The 17,311-nt window shown below is 36.1% G+C and overlaps 1 protein-coding gene across 1 annotated transcript; it reads left to right on the top strand.

Moving 5' to 3' along the window:
• Nucleotides 1–3,518: 3,518 nt before the first annotated feature.
• On the top strand, nt 3,519–7,678 carry LOC131630822 (vacuolar fusion protein MON1 homolog). The gene is made up of 14 exons (XM_058901567.1): nt 3,519–3,993; nt 4,106–4,185; nt 4,288–4,359; nt 4,475–4,514; nt 4,632–4,733; nt 4,864–4,985; nt 5,083–5,215; nt 5,291–5,382; nt 5,823–5,904; nt 5,995–6,059; nt 6,174–6,464; nt 6,587–6,678; nt 6,979–7,043; nt 7,505–7,678. The coding sequence occupies exons 1-14, from the start codon at nt 3,676–3,678 to the stop codon at nt 7,598–7,600; spliced, it is 1,650 nt and encodes a 549-aa protein (XP_058757550.1). The 5' UTR covers nt 3,519–3,675; the 3' UTR covers nt 7,601–7,678.
• The last annotated feature ends 9,633 nt before the right edge of the window (nt 7,679–17,311 follow it).

Here is a 17,311-nt window from a genome sequence, read left to right on the forward strand (position 1 = left end):
TGCACTACAGCCAATCGAGGGCCAGCGCCTTTCTTGATCACCACTTCGGACTTGTTCACATGCTTGAGCATCCTCTCATGGCACGCACGGTCCATCGATCCTGACAAACAGACAAGTAGGAGTTAGCTCGCTATAACAGACAGAAACTTATAAATAAAAAACAACGCGGGGAAAAAGCGAGAACGAACGGATACCAAGATAAGCAAAGGCACCCTCATCCGTGCCAATTTCCAGCAAATCTTTAATATTAATGAGACGAGGATCCAACACTGGCTCTTCGTCCTCGTCAACCAGAGCCCCCCCGATCAATCCAGCTTCGTGGTCGGAGAAAGGCCCCGCACGAAATCCTGAAGGACGACAAAATCATTCCGCCCACCCACATTCAAACTATCAATCCTGGTCGGCGCCATAAGAAAAATGGTCTTACGACTAGAAGAACCTAAACCTTGGCTTCCTAGTCGTAACGGGCTCCCCTATGTCGTTAAGAACCGGACGACCATGCACGTCCAAAGTCGGCTCCCGAGAAAATACAGAGTCTCGAGCTTCCCTCGACTGAGGATGAATGAGGAAGAAACACATTTTGTAATTTTTTAGAGAATTAGAGTACGACTTGAAGATCTTTTTCGATTGCTTTAGGGACACCCAGCCAAATCGATCGTTGGCAACTTTCCGTCGCACACAAAAACAATAAAAAAGCAACGAAGTGGTCGTTGCGATCTTCAAAAAGGAACAAGTCAGCTCGAATGCCCGGAGGAAGGCGATCACGTTCGGATGAGGCTGGCTGGGCGCTAATTCCAAATGATTGAACACAGAAATCTGAAAATCAGTGAAAGGCACCTGAAAACCCATCTCTTGAAAGACCATCTCATACATAGGTATATGGTCGGGAGTATAGGCGTCGCACACCCGATCCTCCTCCCCGGGAACAACAACGGTCCTACCATTCCTGCTCACGTCTCCCTCGGGGTCCACATACCCCCCGATAGCCAAATAGATATGTGAGATGTCCTCGAAAAAGTGACTCTCAGACTCAAGCACCTCATCGAGCACCTAGGAATCCGGAGGTACCCCATGTTGAGCCGGCGGCGTCGCCGACGATGAATCCGAAGTTGAAGGACGTCCTTGATCGGCCATAATCACCTGAAAAGCAGGGGAGAATAGTGAATTCGACATCACAATCAAATCCACTATTCCACCACTGTTCAAGTGAAAGGGCACATAAACGATCAAAGGACGGAGAATCCCCGACCATGCCTCTCCTCGAAGAGTTGGTCTTCAACGAACTACCGCTCAAACTAACCCAGGCTAAATATGCATATAGCCCCTAGAGCAATAATTCCAGAATCGAATCTAAAAACGCATTAAGGGAAACACAACAAAAAAACGCACGTAAAATGTGAAACCCCTAAAAATTTGAAGCGAAAAACTGGATCCACAATGAAGAACTTGCGATCGGCAACCGTCAACGATGAAGAAGCCTACCATCTCCACCGTCAACCAACAACAAGCTACAAAGCTTACATCTAAGTCACGCTAAAATCCTACCCTAACTGTATTCCATCTATCTCTAAACAATCAAAAAAGTACAGGAAATAGAAGGAGATGAGGGTAGGAACTTACGATTAAGAGTCTGGTGAGAACGAAGAATATAGTTGCTGAAACGTCACGGCGGAGATCGGTGGCCGGAGCAGCAGAGAAAATGTACTGGAAATAGGCGTGAAAAGTTCAAAATGGGGGATGATTTAAAGTATTTATAGGCGCCTAAAACGTCATACGCACCGCACGTGACTCCTGTAAGTGGGAGAGTCATCATTAACCCTAGGAACCTACGGCTAGCCTAGCCATCATTGCGCATTAAATGCGACACGCACCATAAACGGCTGGCTCCCAAACGACACGTCTCCACCGTCCTTCTCCCCGTGCCTCTTTATTCCAAACGGAGACGCCAGGTTCTCTTTCCCCAGCAAAGCTCCCCTGCCCGATTTCCTTAAAGTCGTCACTCCCACGACCGGAAGCAACGATTTGGGGGGCTCCTGTTCTGGATTGGCCCAATTATCCAAATTGGCCCAATCCACTATTTGACCCAACCGTTCTGGACCAAACACGCGGCAGCCTCCCCCGACACGTTCCGGGCAAAAGCAAGCTAGGACCGAGCATGCTGAAGCTTCGTGCTCGGTAACGGCTAGCTCTCCGCGTTTCCTGGCCGCAAATCACGCACAGACCCTCAAAAGATGGAGACAACCCGTCCTATAAATAACCCTCTAGCCTCAGAGGGCAAGGTAATGACATTTCAACCCAAAATCTCTCACTTTTCTGCCGTACCTTGTTGTCCGAACACTTACTTTGGCATCAGAGTGCCTTGCAGGTACAACCCCCTTTTTTCTCTCAACCGTCTCGAAGTTCAAGCCTCGCAGTTGCTGGCTACCTGTTCTGCTCGTAAAGATGAGGTATTGTAGACTTTTCCAAAACCGCTAATTTTCTTATATTATAGATTCTAGTAATTCAAATTCTTGATGGTTTTATTTTATACATTTATTTGTAAATATATGCAAAAAAAAAAATTAGGTAAAATTTATTTAAAAGATGTTTTATAAAAATTTGTTTTAAAAAATAAGTGAAAAATTTAATTAAAAAGTAAAAAAGACTATTAATTTATTAAAAAAAAATTAAAAAATAGGCGGGCAAGTCCGCCGTCCGCCAACCCGCCACCTTGGCGGGGCGGACATAATTTTTATGCTCATTTTACTTGATGGACATGCCCGCCCCGCTCGCTTTTTGGCGGGCTTTAGGCGGACGTGGTGCGGGGCGGGCGACCCATTTTGCCACCCCTACCTTAAATCTAGGGATGAAAATAGGCTAGGCTAGACTTTATAAGGTCTGGGCCTGGCCTACGATAAACTAGAAAGGCCTGAGTCTAGCCTGTGGCCTATAATAGGCTCTCTTTTTTGGCCTGACCTGAAAGCCTATTTAAAAGCCTATTTTTCATTATGGTTTTCAATTAATCTATATTATTTAAGAAACCTTATAAGTCATCCTATATATGCATATATAGGCTGGTCTATTTAGCTTTTGTTCTAATATATGTGCATATGTAGGCTTGCCTATTTAGTCTTTTTTCTAATAAACATGCAAATATAGGCCGATCTATTTAGCCTATTTTTAATAAACATGAAAATATAGGCCGGTCTATAAGGCTTGATAGACTTTTTTAATAGTATAAGCCTGACCTATTTTATTAAATAGGCTTTTAAAAAAGCCTAAGCCTAACCTTTTTGTTAAATAAGCCTGACCTGACCTTATATAAGTTAGGCCATAGGCCCCTGTAGGCCAGCCTGACCTATTCCCACTCTACTTAAATCACACTATCCTTCGTAAATCAATTAGCCACACATTTTTTCTTCAAGAGTTAGGAAAACCCGCTGAGGTGGGAAAAGAAATTTCCATATATGTTTGTCAGTAGTATTGGGGTTGGGCCTTGAGAAATAATGCATTAGCCCAGCCCAACAATATGAGGACAGTAGCCTCGTCTGAACGCACCAACCGGTCAGACAGACTGAGCCACGGCAATCAACCAACGACTGTCAGGCAGCAACGTAAACAACAAACAAACAAGACGAATTTCAAAACTCCAAAAATCCTCACACTTCACTCCACTCTCTCTACACAATCAACACCATGGCATCACCACAACCCAACGAACCAGCCCCAGAAGAAACAGACATACCTATAACAACTTCAACCGAACCCGGTTCAGACATCGCCTGGGTAAGAACCGGTTCAGAGCAAGACATGGATCTCCCTTCAAGCCCTAGTAGCAGCGGCTACGCCGGCGAAGGAGGTGGTAGCACTAGCGCCACCACCGGTTCCTTAATCGAAATTGAACAAGATGATGAAATTGAACAAGAACAAATGAGGATTCAGAATCAAATCGATGAAATCTCAATCTCTGAAACTAACACCTCTTGGATTCCCGGAAAACGACACCAGGATGAGGTATATACAATTGATTTTCTCTCTATGCCGATCTATGCCGATGCATTACTATAACTATAACTGTATCTATCTATAAATATCATATTCTGTTTGATTGATGAATAAAGTGCAGGATGATGGTTCTATATCATGGAGAAAAAGGAAGAAACATTTTTTTATTCTCAGCAATTCTGGAAAACCTATATATTCTAGGTTAGTTTTGGATTTGTTTATTTTCTCATCAGTCATCACTTCACAATCGCTTGAACAGTTGAACTTATTCTTGTTTATTTGATTTGTTTTGTTTCCTTTTAGGTATGGAGATGAACACAAGCTTGCAGGGTTTTCAGCAACTCTGCAAGCAATCGTTTCCTTTGTTGAGAACGGGTATTAAACATTAAAATAATGGCTCATAATGTTTACTGTTAGTTAACTAATTAATTGAATAGCACTACTGTAGTGTATATATTTTGATATGATTTTGCACTTGACTCTCTGTTAGGGGTGATTCTGTCAAATTGGTGAGAGCTGGAAAGCATCAGGTTTGGATCATATGCTTTTTAATTTTTTATTGTTTTTACTATGGTTGAATTTTGAATACTTTATTATCATTACCAATATTATATGTTTTTTTATTAAAGTTTGAAATTATTGTGCAGGTTGTTTTTCTTGTGAAAGGACCAATTTACTTGGTCTGCATCAGCTCCACAGAAGAACCTTATGAGTCGTTAAGAGGGCAGTTGGAATTAATTTATGGCCAGGTATTGTTGAGTTGTATTGTGAAAATTACTGGATTTGATTATTTCTTGAATTTCTATTGCTTAATTAGGACATTTGGATGGATGTATTATGTGGTTATATGACACTTCCTTGTTGTCTACATGTGTGCAGATGCTTGTTATATTAACAAAATCAATAAACAAATGTTTTGAGAAGAATTCGAAGTTCGATATGACGCCCTTACTTGGTGGAACAGACGCCGTCTTCTCTTCGTTAATCCACTCTTTCAGTTGGTTTGTTTCTCTGCTCTTAGCATGCCCAGTTTTCCGATATTTTATTTTATGTCTTGGTAGAAAATTAGTTATACTGTTATTTGTCTGGCAATTTCAGGAACCCGGCTACATTTCTTCATGCCTATACATGCCTTCCCCTTTCTTATGCAACAAGGCAAGCTGCCGGTGCTGTCTTGCAAGACACTGCTGATTCTGGTGTTTTGTTTGCAACACTGATGTGCAGGCACAAGGTTTGACTCTACTTCAGTTTTTCTATTCATATACTGAGTACTGACTTAGAATAACACATTGAAGGTTGAATGTAGGTGATCAGTCTTGTTGGCGCTCAGAAAGCTTCCCTTCATCCAGATGATATGCTGCTGCTGGCCAACTTTGTTATGTCATCAGAATCTTTCAGGCAAGTAGAATTGACTTATTTCTTTTAGAGATTAATACGGCAAATTATGATTTATGAAAACCTGATGTATAAAGTTTTCCAGTTTAGTATTGAGACGATCCTCCAGTTCTCACGAATGTTATTTCTATTGCATAGTAGTTTAAGTTAACATGTAGAGTTCTGCCTAAAGTTTTGACACAACTAAGTAGGTTTGAATAGTCTCCCATTGTGTAATTAATGATCAATTTTTTAGACCGGGGGACTATAGTCATGCTTTACAGCTTCATTCTCATTTGGCTCTAACATTGTGTAAATATTCAGTCTAGGTCATTTACTATTGCTATTGATTATTAAGCATTCATACTACAAATCTGCTTAAATATTTGCAGCAGTATATGGATTTCTTATTGAGCATTCTTTCTGCACGCTCTTACTCTATTTCATGGGCTAAAATTATGCAGGACGTCAGAATCATTTTCTCCAGTTTGCTTGCCAAGATATAATCCTTCAGCGTTTTTGTATGCTTATATCCATTATTTTGACGTGAGTTAGATTTTAATACATTTAGCATCAGTCATTTTTATTATTTTAACATCAGGACACAACTGAAAGTGCTTTGTATATCTGTGGCAGGATGACACATACTTGATGTTGCTAACCACTAATTCAGATGCATTTTATCATCTTAAAGATTGCCGGTAAATGATGAGTCATAATCCAATCTTACTATTGTTGTTGGTGGTGCATACTTTAACTTTACAAAGCGACCACATGTCTTTGTTTAGCAATTAACTTTCTATGCAAATTTGTAGGCTTCGTATTGAAATGGTCCTTTTGAAGTCAAATGTTCTTAGTGAAGTTCAGAGATCCTTGCTAGATGGAGGAATGCATGTTGAGGATCTACCACCAATACCTCAATCTGGAACATCTCATTTGGGCCAGCACACGCCTCCATCAGATTCTCCTGAGAGATTTAAGGAAGTTAATCATGTCATTGGGGGTCCTGCAGGATTGTGGCATTTCATTTATCGCAGTATATACCTGGATCAATATGTCTCTTCAGAATTTTCATCATCAATGAGTACTCGTCAACAGCAGAAAAGGTATTATTAATTGTTATCTCGACCTTTTGCATTTTATGCCTTTTGTCGCCATAGCCTTTTTAATTTTTTATTGTCCTACGTATTTTTCTTGTCAGAAGTATAACTTTTCTTAATTGTTGCAGATTATATAGAGCTTACGAGAAACTTTTTACATCAATGCACGATAAAGGAATCGGACCGCACAAAACTCAATATAGAAGAGATGAAAACTATGGTAAGAAATATTGTGGCTCTATCTAACCTCTTACTGCTTGCATTTCTGTCTAAAGTAAAATGAATGTCTGCACTGTTCATCAACATTTTGACTGTGTAAGGGAAATAGGAGCGGCGGGGCATAATAAGTTCATGTTTTTATTTATGGCTTTGTCCTCAGTTTTAAGCTTTGATGGTTATTTTAGAACGAGACATAATTCTATGGAGAATTAGTTTGTTCACCATGAGGACATTTTTAGACTTATGCCAATAAAAGATAAACCAATAGAAGATGAAACTCATACAATCTCTTTTGTGGCAGTTCTTTTATGTTGGGTGACACCGGATTTTGAGCTTTATGCAGCCTTTGATCCCCTTGCAGACAAGGTACAATTTCTTTCTTATTTTCTATTTATATCATCACTTTCCATTACAACTATGAATGTCCCTCCCCTTATGTTATCTATCAGTGTCTAGGCATAGATTCATAATTAACTCTCAATGAAAACCTTTTAGGAAAAATGTTGTATATTACAAGTTTGAATCTATCATTATGTATCTCTTAGCATTTTTATATCCATTATTGTCAAATAGGGTGCTATAGCATAGCTGAATTTAAACAAAAACAACTATTGTTTTTCTGTTATACGCCAATTTAGCACGGAGTATTGTCAAATATCTGCTATAGAACTCATGTTTTTGGCGATCTGCAATTGACAACATTGTGCAAATTGCATCAAAATGGATTAAAATGGAAAATGGTCAAATTTTATGGATTTTCATGTATTTTTTGCCACTCTGGTTTTTGATAAGTTCTCAAATGTTTGTGCACCATCGAGTATATGCAGGCCTTGGCAATAAAGACGTGCAACCGTGTTTGTCAATGGATAAAAGACGTGGAAAATGAAATATTTTTGCTAGGAGCTAGCCCCTTTTCATGGTGATTTCTCTGCAAATACTGTAAACATGTACTATCATTTTTTATTTAATAAAATTCCTCTTAACTTTATTATATTTTAAAATTCCTATAATTTTTTTTCTATTAAAAAGAACTATTCAATGTGAATTATTATCATCAGTTCTTGTAATGTCAGATCCAAAAAATTTCATTAGTTTTTCAGAATTACAAGTAAAAATTAAGCTATATAAAAAGAGATGTTGGTTCATCACTTAAATATCTCCTTCAGTAGCCATTATTACAAAGAACTCAGTAATAAAAACACAGATGCAGCTACATGATGAATGAGTAAATTGTACAAAACAGATTACCAAGTACCAACACAGACCTTCATTCTAGCTTTATCAATGAGGTTTATTTCAAGTTCAACCGTGCACTTATTGTTTTTGACGAAATTGTGATAAAAAATCAATCAAATGATTCTTGCAAGACCACATTAATTGTTTATAGTGCAAAATCAAAATACCCCAAATTATAAGCTCCAAATACATTGTATATTGAAATTTTATTTGTTAAGACATTGTACCAACAAAAACGGCTCAATCAAGCAAAATTGCATTATTATTGGACCGATAAAAAACAACTTTGTTAGTCATCGATCAATAAATATTTGAACGGCAGATTAATAAGGGTTAAAAGGGGATGTGTTGATGTGCATAAGGTATATCCTTGTGCATGGTTAATAGATGTGCATAAGGTATATCCATCGTATATCCTTGTGCATGGTTAATAAATATTACTCAGAATAATGTAAATTAATATCATAATTAATAGATGTGTACAAATAATGCATATATTATTCATGAATTATGATATTATTACTCGTTTTAAATATTACTTTTACGAGACTTATGCACCGTGCATAAGAATATACCTTATGCACATCAACTTGAGCCGGTTAAAAGGAGTTGGAGGTTCAAGTTCAAATCCTGACAAGGGTATAATACATATACCAACAACAATATGTCTTTCGAAGAAATTATTAAAAACTTTTAAATTTGTTACTTATTTGATTATTTGATATGATTAAAGTGTTGTTTCGAACATTTTAAAGTCTTAGAATGTTTGAGAATCGATGTCAAATATAGTATATATATATAACACACTTTTTCTTCCAATGAAGCACATTTTTTAAAGAATAAAATTATGGTGTTGTTTTCACATGTGTTTGGACAATATTTCGTAGGCGTAGTGATCAAGGGACGTCCACTGGAAAAATTGTATTTGACCTAATCAATTGAACCATGATTCTGTAATTGATCTAATTATTAAACCATCATGTTGATAAAAAGAAAATTAAAAAAAATAAAATATTCATTCTTGATGGTAAAAAATTTATTGATATTTTTTAAACTAAGAGAGCACTCAAAGGTCCTCCAAATCAAATGAGTTGCTTACTTTAATAAGGAACTAAAGGACTAAAGAATGAATCTCTAAGGGCTCTTTTCTTTAAGAATAAGTTGCAATTGCATGATAATCAAAATTTGAAGTGAACTTCCCCCAACATATTATCTTATAAGTACTTTGAAGATTTCAAAATATTCTTCAAATTTTAGAATTTTTGGAGAATATTTTTAACCTCTTAGATTCTAAAATCCGAATGTCGTAGATCTAATAAATAAACATATTGAACATAAACACTCTATTAAATCAAATTCAACAACATAATACACCAATAACACTAAAATACATCAACAACATAATCGTAGTTGCTAAAAGTAAAATAGGTGATAACCCCTAACTATGTAGGTTGTCCGAGAGTTTTAAGGTTGGTGTTAAAGTAAGCTCACGCATGGATGGTGAGAAGCTCTGTATACTGATGTTTTCTGAGTAAATTGAATGTTCCCCACAATCTTAAAGTAGAGGTATTTATAGGAGTTATAAGAGTCTCTTGGGCTTGAATCTTAGTCTCCAAGTAACAACACTAATATCTCTCAAGAGTGTGGGCAATAGGTGGTTATTCCCTTGTTCTTTCTATGTGTGTAAGAATATTACTTTAGTATTCCATCATCATCATCATCATCATCATCATCATCATCATCATCATCATCATCATCATGGCACTTAAGAGATTAAGATCCGCCCTATTGTTCTTCTTTTTTTTTTTTTTTGTAATAAGCAATTTGTATCTAGCGGGTTTCGAACCTGAGACCTTGAGAGGAGCACACTCTCAGGACCCAAGCGTTTCACCGCTAGACCACACATTGTTCTTCTCTTTAATGACTCCTCATCTTAAGAACAAGAAGGAAGATTCTTTCAAGAATATGCAGATAAGACAATCTTAGGCGTTCATACCTTGGATGCTAAAATCTTTCAGGAATGTGAATTCTTCAAGACCTTCGAAGAATTAAACTTAAAGGCTTTCATCTGCAACCCTCCAAGAGAAGTGTATTCTTCTTTAATCAAGATGTTATACTCAAATCTCTACTTCACTGATGAAATAATCTACTCCAAAATATGAAAACACAAGATATCTCTTCCTTTTAACGATTTTGTTGATATTTTGGATCTACCTCATTATGGGCCTAGTTTTAAGCCAGATGAACTGGAAGAAGGTGACAATTACATGTGTAAATCTTGTGTCTTTTTTTCTATTAGATCCAAAATCTTGTGTGTCTTCCCCATTCATTGCAGACTCTGTGCGCATCGATATTAGTCTAATTCCTTATATGGAAAATCATATATTTTTTCCAAGAAAGAGCAACTTGTCACTTAACTAGAACTATTGTTGCCATAATGTGGTTACTTGCCAACAAAATTGAGACAAATTTAACAAGTGCGGTGATCTAATACATGTTAGGGAGCAATAAGAAAGGAATATGCTTGCCATATGGTGGCTTAGTTACAAAGATATTGGAACATGTAGGGTATAACTTTGAAGGAGAAACATCAATGCAAAATGTGACAAAAGTAGAAGTGACAACACTAGGACTAACGCGGTACGAAATTGTAGATGGGGAAATATTTTTGAAGCCTCCGCAAGGAAAGAAAATAGCTATGAAACAATCACAATCCTCTCAAAAATAAGCTCATGTGAGTCTATAATATGTAGACTATGGCATTCCTGAACCAGCCTCGATTGAAGACCTTCTCAAGGAAGATCTACTTCATGGCCTATGACTTCACCCAAGACTTAGGGCATCTACCTCCAAGGTTGTTCACTGATGATAAGGAGGATATTGAAGAGTAATCTCACTTATGTGTTCTAGTATTAGAAATTAAGCGTGTTTAATTTTCTATATTTTCCTGATTTCTAGAATCTTCATAATTTCTAGCATTTTCCTTTGTTAGTATTTGAATTAATAAAGTAATATTTTCCCTTCTTTAATAAAATATGTTTGACCTATGTGAATTATGTGCTTGCATATTTAAAGTTACTTTTTGGCAACTTTTCCGGCCTCTTTATTATTCTAAAGTGGGAAAAGTCTATTGCCTATGGGACTAAAGTATACTATCTACTCATGTGAGGAAGTGTTTAAACACTTCAAAATTATCTATAAGTTTTCTCTTTTACCACTTCCCTGATAGATGCATTGTCATCATAAAAAATGGGGAAGATATGGATCTATGTGCTTGCAGATAAAGTCAAAGTGATCTAAGATGATGAAGCTTATGGATAGAAAAGCCACAAGGCAACCAATGGATACTTAGTTTTGATGATGACAACACTCAAAGTTAAGCAACTACTAAAGACAGCTCAAGCAGCCAAAGATATACAAGATGATAGATTAATCTATCCTCCCGAATCAAGCTAAAGACATATATTTAAATTCAACATTGTAATCTAATAAATTTCAAGTGAAGACTTAGATTTTAAGGATCATTAGTGGTTTAATCTTTCAAACTTTTAGATGATGGTAATCAACACGAAATATCTCAAGCCTCATCAAGAAGACTTAAAACTTGAAGCTTTAGAGTGTGAAAGAGAAAAAGTATGAAAGCTCGTCTGGTCGTGCTCGTATAAATGACCATTGTCTTGTAAAGATATAAGGGTATTTCTGGAAACATTATGGCTAAATCCCTCTCTCTCTCTATTACACACATACACAACATTGATAAGCCTCTCACTTTTTAAATTAAATCACCAAAAAATTATTTTTGAGGCCTAACCAGTTAATTAGGGGAGTGTCAAATTAATTGATGGATTTTTTTCTTCTAATTATCTAATCGATTATATATTTTTCATAATTGATTAGATGATACTTGGTTAACTCTATAATTGATTGGAACAATCTCTTAATAATTGGTAACGACTCTATGTCAAAACCTTCAATTTGTGGCCTTAGCAATTGACTATTTAGGTTACTTAATTGATTAGGGTATTAAATATAGTCATGAATTATTTCCAAACTTATATCACACCTTGGCCTATAAATAGAAATATTCTCGATCACTTCTTCACATCTAGAAAACATGAAAAACCTCAATTTTCATTTTTCTCATCATCTCTCTAAATCTCTCATATTTTCTCACATATTTTAGCCAAAATGCTTCGAGAGTGTCCTTGAGTCTAAGTGAAGATATTTTTTTATGGGTGAGGATAAAATTGTAAATTTACCAAGAGTGTATTTTCTCTTGTGTAAATAATTCTTCCATAGGAAGTTGATATATTGGTTATGAGTTAAACTAGTTAAAATATCTTATTTGTGTTGGGAGATTGTCTTAGGAAGTCTCTATTTAGTTTATAAGAACAAGTCAGATGAACAAGGTGTTGTTACCAGAAATAAAGCCATACTTTTTGCTCAAGGATAATCTCAAATTGAGGGAGTGTACTTTAATGAAACATTTGCTCATGTGGCTTGCCTTGAATCTATCAAGTTACTACTTGGAGTGACATGTCTTCTCAAGTTAAAGCTGTTCCAAATGGATGTTAAGACTGTCTTCCTAAATGGGTATCTAAATGAAAAAGTGTATGTTGAATAGCCAAAAGGGTTCAGCGATCTCGCCTTTCCAAATTATGTGTTCAAACTAAAGAAGGCATTGTATGGCCTAAAACAAGCTCCCAGAGCTTGGTATGAGAGGTTGACCGAGTTTCTAGTCCATCATGGATATAAAAAGGGTGGAAATTATAAGACATCTTTGTCAAAGAGAAGGATGGAAAACTTATGGTAGCTCAGATCTATGTGGATGACATTGTCTTTGGTGGGATATCAAATGAGATGGTCTAACATTTTTTCAAGCAAATGCAATCTGAGTTTGAGATGAGCTTGATGGGTGAATTAATCTACTTTCTTGGGTTACAAATCAATTAGATGGAGGAATCTATTTTTCTTTGCTAAGGAAAATATGCAAAGAATATTGTGAAGAAGTTTGGGTTGGAGAATACCACTCTCAAAAGAACTCCTGCTCATACACACTTGAAGTTATCCAAGGATGAAAATGGGGTTAGTGTTGATCAAAGTTTGTATAGAAGCATGATTGGTAGCCTTCTCTACCTTATTGCTAGTAGACTAAATATTACTTTTGCTGTTGGAGTGTTAGATATCAAGAAGATCCAAAAGTAAGTCATCCTAATCAAGTCAAAAGGATTCTGAAGTATGTGAATGGTACATGTGAATATGGGATACTGTATTCACATAAATCAAACTCTATGTTATTGGTTTATTATGATTCGTATTGGGCTGGGAGTGATGATGATAGAAAGAGTACCTATGGAGGATGTTTCTTTCTGGGCAACAATCTGATCTCATGGTTTACCAAGAAGCTGAATTGTGTATCTCTTTCCACTGCTGAAGCTGAGTATATAGCAGTAGGTAGCAGCTATTCTCAATTTGTGTGGATGAAGCACATGTTGTCTAAATAAAATGTCACACAAGATGTTATGATATTATTCTGTGACAATTTGAATGCTATAAATATTTCCAAAAATCCTATTCAACACAGTAGGACTAATCACATTGACATAAGGCATCATTTAATTAGAGATCTTGTTAAAGACAGAGTCATCTCTCTTGAGCTTGTGAAAACGAAAAAATCAGCTTGCTGATATTTTTACCAAGGCCTTGGTTTTAATTTAGTTTGAACAATTAAGAGGCAACCTTGGCATTTATGTGTGTGAAGAATTGTAGCAATTACTGACTGGAAGGTAATCAAACAATAAAGAGTGAGAAAGGAGACTGAAACACTGTCTCTCCCCTAACGTGATTGGTGCATCATTAATACAGGAAAATATAGTTTTATTAAAAAATTCTCTGTGGGTGGTCACTTACTATCAACAAGGTTAACCATTTGACCCAAGAATCTCATTGTTTGTTTTGTTTGTAAGAGTTAAATACCCAAGATTTATTTATCTTTATTTTCTGAATGTACTTGTGTGGTTTCTGTTTTGGTTAGTTACTTACCTTTGCTTTGTCATATTATGGCTAAAAAGGGGGAGTAATATTATGTGTGCACTTACCACTGTCTGAGGGGGAGAATAATTTTTTCTCTGATGTGTTGCTGATGAGTTGTTGGAGGGGGAGAGAAGCTTTTGATTCTCTTAGCAGGTTGCTGGATTGGCATATGGTGCAGATATGCAGAAAAAATGTCGTGACATTCAACTGACTGGTTGAGAAATTGATTTCTCTATGTTGTTGTGTTTGCAGATTGCAGAGTCCACTGACTAACATGTGTTACATGTTTTTTTTCTGCAGCAAATATCGCTGTTATTAAGTTACAGTTGCAGAATATTTTTAGAATATTATGCAATCCTATGTGGCGCTTGATTTAGGGATATAATATTATCTCTATTTTTAAGATGTATGATTAGTTTATAAATATTGAGAATATTTAGGAAACTAATAATATGAGCCCTATCTTTTTGGAGAAGATTCAGCAGTGCCCTGTTGCATTTTGAAAGCCCAATCCAGTCCAAAAGATTGCTTTAAATAGCAAGCAACATACCTAATTGTTGCGTAGAACTTAAATTGTATTTTGTGTTAGGGTTTATGCAATCTTGTGAATTATGAGTCTCTCTAATATCATATTGATAGAAGAGTAGGATGTTGTCTTTGAGTTGTAAGTTCTATTGATCATTCATAAGATTTTAAGTATTGAGTGACTGTGTGTCTTGGAAGTGTCTCTTCTAAAGTTTTGAAATTTATTATCACGGTTGTGATTGAGGGGGATTGAGAAGGGTCTCATACCTAGGCGAGTCATAGGTATAAGTATAGCACATGTAGTGATTAGGCGAGAAGCCTGTAAACCGGAGGTTGTTTACGTGTGAACTAGAGGTTGTTTGCCTAGAACTTCAAACTGATACTATCATAGTGGACTTATCTCTGGCTTGGTAGCCCCGAGAGTAGGTGTTGTTATACACCGAACTAGGTGAACAATTTCCTGTGTTCATTTAAGTTTCTGCACTGTTTTATTATATACCTTGTCATGATGTGTTGTTCAAAGATCAATGTCTCGACATCTCTTAGGACACCCGAGATCTGAATACCAGAATTTCAGCATGATAGAGTAGCTTCACAACCGCACAACCCCATCCGAACTATGAAATCCAAGAACAACAAACAAGGTTATGTATCACACATCAATGTAGACATCCAATTTATCTGCCAAAACAATGCATCCAATAAGATGCATTATGTATACCGTGGTGGCATCTTTGTACATAGAATGCTCCACCAATGATGCATAATTCTCCTAGAGCCAAGAAAGGTAAGAATGAGAACACCTATTAAACCTAAACTCCTAAAATATCATCCCTCATGTAACTCCTAAGTATGTTTTAACACTCATAGTTCCAAGCTCGATGCTTATCAACGAAGGGGTGAAAAACTTACATGTAAGTGGGAGATGAGATATGAAAGAGAGATCGTAATGATAATCTTTATCTAATAAATTTGAAGATGAAATATAGATGTCTCGTTATACAATTTCTCAACAAAAGAAGATAATGATGGAGTGTCAAGCATCGTGAGCAAACAATCCACCAGCGGCAGCATGCCATCATGATAGTCACATGTATCAGTCTGATCAGGTACCTCCGTGTGCGCTTTTGGCTCAACATGATCAAGTACAATTGCATGTGCCTCCTCCTCGTCGCCTCTAGAGCGTCCAACTCTACATCTTCTACGCCGGACAATACGTAGTCTATGAATCCCTCTGATCCTCTTGCGGTTAGAAACAGTTGGAGATACTTTATCTGCACTAGTTCGCAAATGACCATCAAAATAATCTCTATCGTCTCCATCATTGCTTTCTGCAACATCCCTAACAAATCTATTGCTCAATCTAGGTATGATGTTAACATCCCTAACAAATCTATTGCTCAATCTAGGTATGATGTTACCATCTATTCATATTTTTCTCACTAAAAATAAAATAAATCGAACAATTAAAAATGTATTTGTCTACTGGATGTCTGGAAAAAATCTTGTGTCACCCATACAACTACCAAATATATTAAAGAAACTGGTATAAACCTATGCATTTCAACCGGTTATATTAAAAAACTAGTAAAAACCAATGCATTTACACCAAATATATAAAAAATCGATACAACCTTATGTTTTATACCAAATATATTAAAAACCGATACATCCCTTTCCATTTATATCAGGTTTTACAAAAAAAAAAGTATAGGTATAAATTTACATTTAATACATTTATACTTTATGTTTCATGATTTTATATAAAATCCGGGATAAACTTATGAAGAGAAAAAAAACTCTTATAAATATCTTAACATTGCTACACAACTCCAAAATGTCTCATTAATTTTTGAAAAATAAAAAATAAAAAAAATTTAATTTTCAATTTCTTTTATTAGTTAAAAAATAGGGATTTTAATCATTTCATTCAAAGTCTAGGAATGTCATGTTTAATTTGAAGGTTGTCATGTTGAATTCTCATATATCACAGCTGATTAAGTTACTAATTAAAAAAATTGGAGCTCCGACTAGTTATGATAAAAAATTTATTACTCAATTTTAATTGTGAATAAGAAGCGTCATTTAAACAAAAATCCAGATGTCTTTGATTAAGAGGAAAGACGATTAGAATTCAAAGTTTTTTCATTCTTCCATGAAAGCAAGATCTAAGCGTAATGGTATTTGAATATTAAAATATGGTGATACGTTAGTAGAAGAGGTTGAAGATGTAAAATCTTTAGCTCTTAACCATTTTAAAGATACATTACAAGAACAACATATTAAGAGGCCAAAACTACATGGAGTATCGTTTAAGGTTCTTTCTCCGATTGAAAGTGCAAACCTTGAGCTTCCATTATCATCAGATGGTATTAAAAAAGTGGTCTAGTCATCTGCATGTGATAAAACTCCTCTGGAAGATTTCAACATGGCTTTCTACAAAGTGGCGTCGAAAATTATTAAGCTCGATTTATGGGTATGCATTAACGAATTATTTCTTACAACCCACCTCCTTAAGGCTTTTAGTGCATCATTCATATCTTTGATCCCAAAGTCTCACGATTCTCAAAACCTAAATGATTTTCATCCCATTTGTTTGATAAGAAGTGTGTATGGAATTATTTCAAAGTTGCTGGCGAGTAGGTTGTTAAGAATAGTGATTGGGCCTAACTCATCCCTACAAAACCGGCGGGTAAGTTGATGATTGCCCCCACTTATAAGCAACATAGAAATAAATGGTGGCTGACCCAATAGCGGAAACCATAATAGGTGGCCCACCGAATCTTAAACGAGGCTCTTGATACCATGTTAAAAAATGTGGTTGGGCCTAACTCATCCCT

This window comes from Vicia villosa, unplaced genomic scaffold, assembly GCF_029867415.1.
Source record: "Vicia villosa cultivar HV-30 ecotype Madison, WI unplaced genomic scaffold, Vvil1.0 ctg.000742F_1_1, whole genome shotgun sequence".
Taxonomy (NCBI): Eukaryota; Viridiplantae; Streptophyta; class Magnoliopsida; order Fabales; family Fabaceae; genus Vicia; species Vicia villosa.

Excerpts from the sequence above, each read along its gene's own strand:
- LOC131630822 (XM_058901567.1), top strand. The coding sequence starts at position 3,676 with ATGGCATCACCACAACCCAACGAACCAGCCCCAGAAGAAACAGACATA. Across the intron at positions 4,360-4,474 it reads GTTTCCTTTGTTGAGAACGG|GGGTGATTCTGTCAAATTGG; the intron begins GTATTAAACATT and ends ACTCTCTGTTAG. Across the intron at positions 7,044-7,504 it reads TTGATCCCCTTGCAGACAAG|GCCTTGGCAATAAAGACGTG; the intron begins GTACAATTTCTT and ends GAGTATATGCAG.